The 6,679-nt window shown below is 43.8% G+C and overlaps 1 protein-coding gene across 1 annotated transcript; it reads left to right on the top strand.

Moving 5' to 3' along the window:
• The first annotated feature begins 276 nt into the window (after positions 1-276).
• Positions 277-3,412, top strand: tob1a (transducer of ERBB2, 1a). The gene is made up of 2 exons (XM_073026486.1): positions 277-430; positions 1,539-3,412. Exon 2 carries the CDS (start codon positions 1,699-1,701, stop codon positions 2,665-2,667), a length of 969 nt encoding a protein of 322 aa, XP_072882587.1. The 5' UTR covers positions 277-430; positions 1,539-1,698; the 3' UTR covers positions 2,668-3,412.
• The last annotated feature ends 3,267 nt before the right edge of the window (positions 3,413-6,679 follow it).

Here is a 6,679-nt window from a genome sequence, read left to right on the forward strand (position 1 = left end):
ATTTTCCGAGGCCTTCATTTAAAGAGCTGAGGTAGTGTCGAGTACGATTGGTGATTAGATGACAGACGTGTCGATCAGCCAATCTGGATGACAGTTTGACACCGGCCCACCGATCTCACTTTTTAATAACATTGGTCAAATGGGGGCGGGCCTTCGGAAGCTGCTGGCCAATGGAAACTTCAGATAGCGCGAGAGTAGCAGTCCATCATCGTGACGTTTAACAACAGAACGTAGTTCCGGGCGTGCGACGGGAGCGAGGCTATAAATAGGGGCGAGCTGCGGCCGATGGCAATGAGCTGTGACCGCTGGCGGCTGAAGGAAGGGTTCGCTGAGGCCGGAGGGACGGAGCTGCCCAGCACCCACGGCCCGCACCACGCCCACACGTCTCAGTCAAGGACGGCAGCGAAAGCTCCGGGCCGCCGGCAGCCGAGTAAGTGACTGGGACCTCCGTTCCGAGGAGTGGGAAAAACACGGCGGGCGTGAGGCAGCCAGTGTGCCCAGCCGAGCGGGCGTGTACTGTGTGTGCGCCGGGGAGTGTCTGTACGTGACCTGACAGCAGCTAATGTTACCCCCTCCCGTTTTCTCCTTTAACTGACTCCGGCCCTTCCCGCAGGAAAGCCTCTGTTTATTTACGTTTGTCTTCACTCTGCCCTGCTTCTTCCTCTCCCTTCCCCTATTACTGCCCCCGCGGAACCCCCTTCCTCCCTTCTGCCACCCCCGCACCCCCTTCCTCCCTTCTGCCACCCCCGTACCCCCTTCCTCCCCTCTGCCACCCCGTACCCCCTTCCTCCCCTCTGCCACCCCCCCTTGCCCCTGGGTTCCCCACTTCCTCGTCTCCCCTACCCCTATGTTTGATACCCCCCTTCTCCTTTGGACAACTGGCTTGGAGACGTGCCCCTCCCTGGCAGCAGCAGGTAACCGCCCTTTGCTGTGGCTGAAATGAGGGGTTTGATAATTGCCTGTTGCTTTGGTGCGAGCTGGTAATTGGAAACCCTCTTCCCGCGACGTGAGCACACAGGGGTTAACTGGCCGTGACGCGTGTTCATTCCCTGTGCTGCACTCTCACGCGTTTGACGTCAATGTGGGACCTGAAGCATAAAAGAACCGAGGCTCCTTCAGGATAATCTCCCCAATGAACAAACATAACCTTTCAGAAGCACACTTTACCCCCTTGCATGGTATATTGAGGAGATTGATTTATTCTGCATGTTGCTGCCCTCTGCTCTCTTCCACTTGGACACTTGCCTGCGTTGCTCAATGTGTGACGTAGGTGTTTGATTTATTTTGAAGGTTGTTGACTTTTTTGTTAAAAGCCATCTGGCTTTAATTTGATTTCTAGTTTTGAATCAATGCTTTAAAATGTTCAAGGTGGTGAACTGTGGTATCTTTTCCAATTATGTTAATACTTGTACCTTTGCATTTAGCAAGCACATTTTTCAAAGCTGCTGCTTATGTAACATGAGAATTGAAGTGATTTTTAAATGCCACCAAATCTTTTCCTGGTTTTCTTACTTTATTTTTGTTTCCCCCCCTTAAAGGAACAAACATCATTGCAAACCTGAGAAGCATAACTTCCGTCCTAACCAACACTATAAGATACCAAGCTACTCTGAAGAGACCTAAACACTATCTGACAGGAGTTAATATTTCTTTAGGTTTGCAACACAGTTTGCAGCTCATTCTGGTTTTTGTGTAGCTATGCAGCTAGAAATCCAAGTAGCGCTCAACTTTATTATCTCATACTTGTACAACAAACTCCCGCGGAGACGAGTCAACATTTTTGGTGAGCAGCTGGAACGGCTGTTGAAGAAGAAATACGAAGGGCACTGGTACCCGGACAAGCCGTACAGAGGGTCTGGATATAGGTGCGTGCACATAGGGGAGTCCATTGACCCTGTGATTGAGCGTGCTGCCAAAGAAAGTGGACTCGAGATGAAGGATGTTTGTGAGAACCTGCCTCAGGATTTGAGTGTGTGGATAGATCCTTTTGAAGTGTCCTATCAGATTGGAGAGAAGGGGCCTGTCAAGGTGCTGTATGTGGACGATAATAATGACCTGGATAAAGAAATCAAAAACAGCTTCAACCCTGAGGCCCAGGTCTTTATGCCCATTTGTGACCCAGCAGGGGGTTCGCCTGTGTCCAGCTCCCCCTCTCCTCCCTTTGGTCAATCTGCTGCTGTGAGTCCCACTTTTATATCTCGCTCTGCACAGCCCTTAACCTTCACCACTGCCACATTCGCTGCTACGAAATTTGGCTCAACCAAAATGAAGAGCAGCGGCCGCAACAGCAAGGTCGCTCGGGCCTCCCCCACCAGCCTTGGCTTGAATGTGAATAGCCTGCTGAAGCAGAAAGGCCTGTCAACATCCATGCACTCTCTCTATGGGCTTGGCGTGGGTGTGGGCAGCCAACAGCAACAGCAGAAGACTTCAGCCCTCTCCCCTAATGCCAAGGAGTTTATTTTCCCTGGCATCCAGGGGCAGGGTGGTAGCGGTGCAATATTCCCAGGGGAGAGCTCACTGAACATCAGTCCTCTCCAGTATGGGAATGCCTTTGACATGCTTGCCTATGGGGGCCTCAGCGAAAAATCCTTTATGGAAGGGCTGAGTTTCAGCCTCGGTAACATGCAGTATTCTAACCAACAGTTCCAACCTGTCATGGCTAATTAGAGATGGTGGGGGGGGGGTCTCTAAAATTATATATAAATATTTAGCCCTGATTATACAAGTTTAAACTTAACTGAACCCAAGGGTGTTCCCCCTTACCCCCTTGAGATAATTTTAAACAAATTTGAATTGGGGCGTTACAAGCTTGTAGTTTGGCACTTGGTTATTTAAAAAGCATCAATATTTAGTTTTGCCAACCAAGCACAAAGATGATTTTATATGGACTGTGCACCTTTTTTAAATAAAATTTAAAAAGAGAAAAATGGAAAATGTTGTGGAGATGAAACCTCCTCGAACAGTATTTACACATGGACGAGACATGGGCTGAATGAAGAATTGGCACTAATAAAAGTGGGATTTCTGGTCTTTTTGTAATTGTATAATTTAATTTAGTACGAAGTTTGTAAAATACAGAGTATATATTGTTTCTACAACACGGTATTGCATTTATATCTTTTTACTACAGTGATCTGTGATGGCTGCGATAGTTTGCATACTTTTTTACAAATTGTAAAAAGAAATACACATTCGGAGACATCAGAATACTCAAGTTGTGTACAGACTATTCCCCAATGGTGTTTAAAGTGTAGAAATTTCACCTTTTTGGAAAAAAAAACAAGATTTGTATTTTCTGTTAAGAGTTTAAAGTAAAAATAAATTTTTTTGCTATATATTATGGACAAATGTAATCGTAATATTAATTTTGTACCTACCTTGTGCAATACTTGATAAAAACAGTATAACAAAAGTATTGAGTTTGTGTCTTAACTGTTAAGAGGGACTGAGATAGTTTATATTGGTAGCAGTTTATATTAAAATGCTTCAAAAATTTGAGTCTTGGGGCCTCCTTTTATATTTTCACATAGTGTGAACTTATTCACTGGAGGTTTGTATATATTCAATTATGCTAGTTGTGCATTTGTTTATTACTGGCCCATTCCCCAGAGTATGGAGTACCTGGGGTGTGAGGATAGGCTGGCATTCTTAAAGTTGAAATTTATCAATGCAGTTGTCTAAAATGTATAACTTTCCAGTAGTCTATTTGAAATATGTGTTTGAAGAGGGTAGATATGAGAAATGCTCTCAACTGGTGGGCATATTAAATCTAAATTAAAACAATCCCAGTCATCAGTAAAAATGAGAAGCATTTAATGATGTGCATTGGAAATCTGGAGCACCGTGGTCCAGGTCTGGAATTAGCTGCCTGTAGGCTTGGTGGAGATGATCAGCCCCTTGAAAGGGGAGTGAATATATTTGCCATAAAAGAGCAAGGTTGCTGCATGAGTGCAGAGGGGCTTCAGGCGGATGTTGAGGAGAGATCGGCTTAACCTGGATTTTTTTTCCTCTGGAGTGACAGGGATCAGATGTGCTAGCAATGTTTAAGAAGCTGTCAGACAGGAACATACATGAGCAGGGATGTGACCATCTGCCAGCGGACTGGCATGGATTATAGAAAGCTTAACACCGTTAGACATAGATACAGATTTAGGCCGTTTGGCTCCTCATGGCTGAATTATTTTCCCCCTTCAGCCCCATCCTCCTGCTTGCTTTCTTCCTGTCACCTTTAATGCCATTATAATCAAACCTGTCAACCTCCACTTTAAAATGCCTGCTCCTGTACTGTGCCATTCTATGGATTTGTGTTGCTCTGCAGAGCTAACACGGACTCTGAATCTGTGAGGTCACAGTTTTGTTTTTAGAAAGAGTTCACAGGATGGGTGTGCCCTTTTGGTAACCTGATCTGCACATTTTTGTGGATTAACTCATCTGGTTTCTGAGGCAGTGTTACTGTCTGGTAGAGTTTGCTGAAGATGCCACTCATTCAAGCGTTCCTACCTAATTAACTGAACAAGATGTTGGAAGTTGTTCCCCTTCTGGAGGCAAGATTGGCAATTTTATTCACTATCGAGACAAAACCTGTTTTTCCTGTTGAATGATATTTAAGGTGGCTGCACTGCCTTGCTGCCAAAAATCATAATGGGAATTTATAATCAGTCTGTCAGATGAGGGGTTGGCCTTATCCCTGACGCTGAAGCCTAAATAAGGCATGTTCATTTTTTGAGAACTTAGCTTTTCTGTCTGACCCACTGAGTGTCTCCAGCATTGCTTTTAGTTAGATTTCCAGCATATGCGGTTTTAAAATGTTTTTGTGTAATATTTCAAGCTCTGTTTGCTTTTGGTTTGAAGGGAAATGGCACTACAAGTGTTTGTTTAGAAACCGTGTACAGTGGCATAGGAGGCAGTCTGAAATTTACTAGTTCAGGTTCTGGGGGTAAGAAGGTTGAACTATCAGTAGCAGCTAGTGAGATTGGTTCACTTGGAGTTCAGGGGTGAGGAATGTTCTGGAAATATATAAGGTCCTGAAGGAAAATGACAGGAGAATCACAAAGACTAAGGGTGTAATTACAACATTCAAGACAGGTAATTTAAAACTGAGGAACTTCATGCAGAGAGTGGTGAATCTCCTAAATGTCCCGAAGAAGGGTTTTGGTTCAAAACATTGATTTAGTCACCTCCATAGATAGTGCTGAGTTCCTCTAGTATTTTATCTGCATAATCTCTTGTGTTCCTGGATTTAGTGATTGGGGTATTTAAAAGAGAGAGTCTTGAAGTTGACACGAGAGAAAGATGTACCCCCAGGCCGAGTACTTGTGACCTTGGGTTCACATACTGGTGTTATTTCATTACATACACAAACATTTTTTAAAAAATCAGAACATTTTGTCAGCATGTAGTCGCCTTTGATTTCTGTCAATATATTGAGCTTTTTACAAATGGTTATTGTTTCACTGTGAGACTGAGGAGCATTCACCAAGGGCAAGTGAAGGATATTTAATTACTCTTTGCCAGAAAAGTGAAAAACAATGGAAGGAATGTGTCAATCTTCGCAATGTTTGAAATAGACTGATGGTTGAGCTGTGCACTGAGTTGCCAGCTGGAGATTTGACTGATATGGAGGAGACTCAATGGGCTGAATTCTGCTCTACAGAAGAGGCTTTATAAATGAGAAATTAGGGCAAGAGCCATGGTTGGGTAGAGGGATGAAAGCAAGGCCATTTACTGATTGCCACACTTTTAAAAGCATAAGAGATTTTACAGATGCTGGAAATTCAGAGTAACACACAAGTGCTGGAGGAACTCAGCAGATTATGGAAAGGAATAGAGAACTGATGTTTCGAATCAAGGCCCTTTGTCAGATGTATCTACCAGGTACATCTGCCTCTATCGGAATGAAGACAAATTCCATGAATGGTTGTGAGGCAGTGTAATAACTCTCTGTACTGCTCTCGGTTATATGTTATGGATTCTGACAGACAAGCTTCTGTCTTGAAGGCAAGATGGCAATAGTTGACAGTTTGTGGAGTGTTGGAATGGGAGAAGTTTGGTAATGAACTTTAATAGCCTTACCAGACAAAAAGTTCTGTTTTAGTGGAGAGAATTTTAACTTGAGATCACGAGAAAAGGTTAGTGAATCAGGTGTCTTGGAAGAAATCTTCCTGCCCAGAGGTGTGTTAGTGCTGGTTTCTGCCTCTGTATGATGATTCAAGATAGATAGATAGATACTTTATTCTTTATTCATCCCCATGGGGAAAATTCAACTTTTTTCCAATGTCCCATACACTTGTTGTAGCAAAACTAATTACATACAATACTTAACTCAGTAAAAAATATGATATGCATCTAAATCACTATCTCAAAAAGCATTAATAATAGCTTTTAAAAAGTTCTTAAGTCCTGGCGGTAGAATTGTAAAGCCTAATGGCATTGGGGAGTATTGACTTCTTCATCCTGTCTGAGGAGCATTGTATCGATAGTAACCTGTCGCTGAAACTGCTTCTCTGTCTCTGGATGGTGCTATGTAGAGGATGTTCAGAGTTATCCATAATTGACCGTAGCCTACTCAGCGCCCTTCGCTCAGCTACCGATGTTAAACTCTCCAGTACTTTGCCCACGACAGAGCCCGCCTTCCTTACCAGCTTATTAAGACGTGAGGCGTCCCTCTTCTTAATGCTTC

Source organism: Hemitrygon akajei, chromosome 22, assembly GCF_048418815.1.
Source record: "Hemitrygon akajei chromosome 22, sHemAka1.3, whole genome shotgun sequence".
In the NCBI taxonomy this organism is placed as follows: Eukaryota; Metazoa; Chordata; class Chondrichthyes; order Myliobatiformes; family Dasyatidae; genus Hemitrygon; species Hemitrygon akajei.

Excerpts from the sequence above, each read along its gene's own strand:
- tob1a (XM_073026486.1), top strand. The coding sequence starts at position 1,699 with ATGCAGCTAGAAATCCAAGTAGCGCTCAACTTTATTATCTCATACTTG.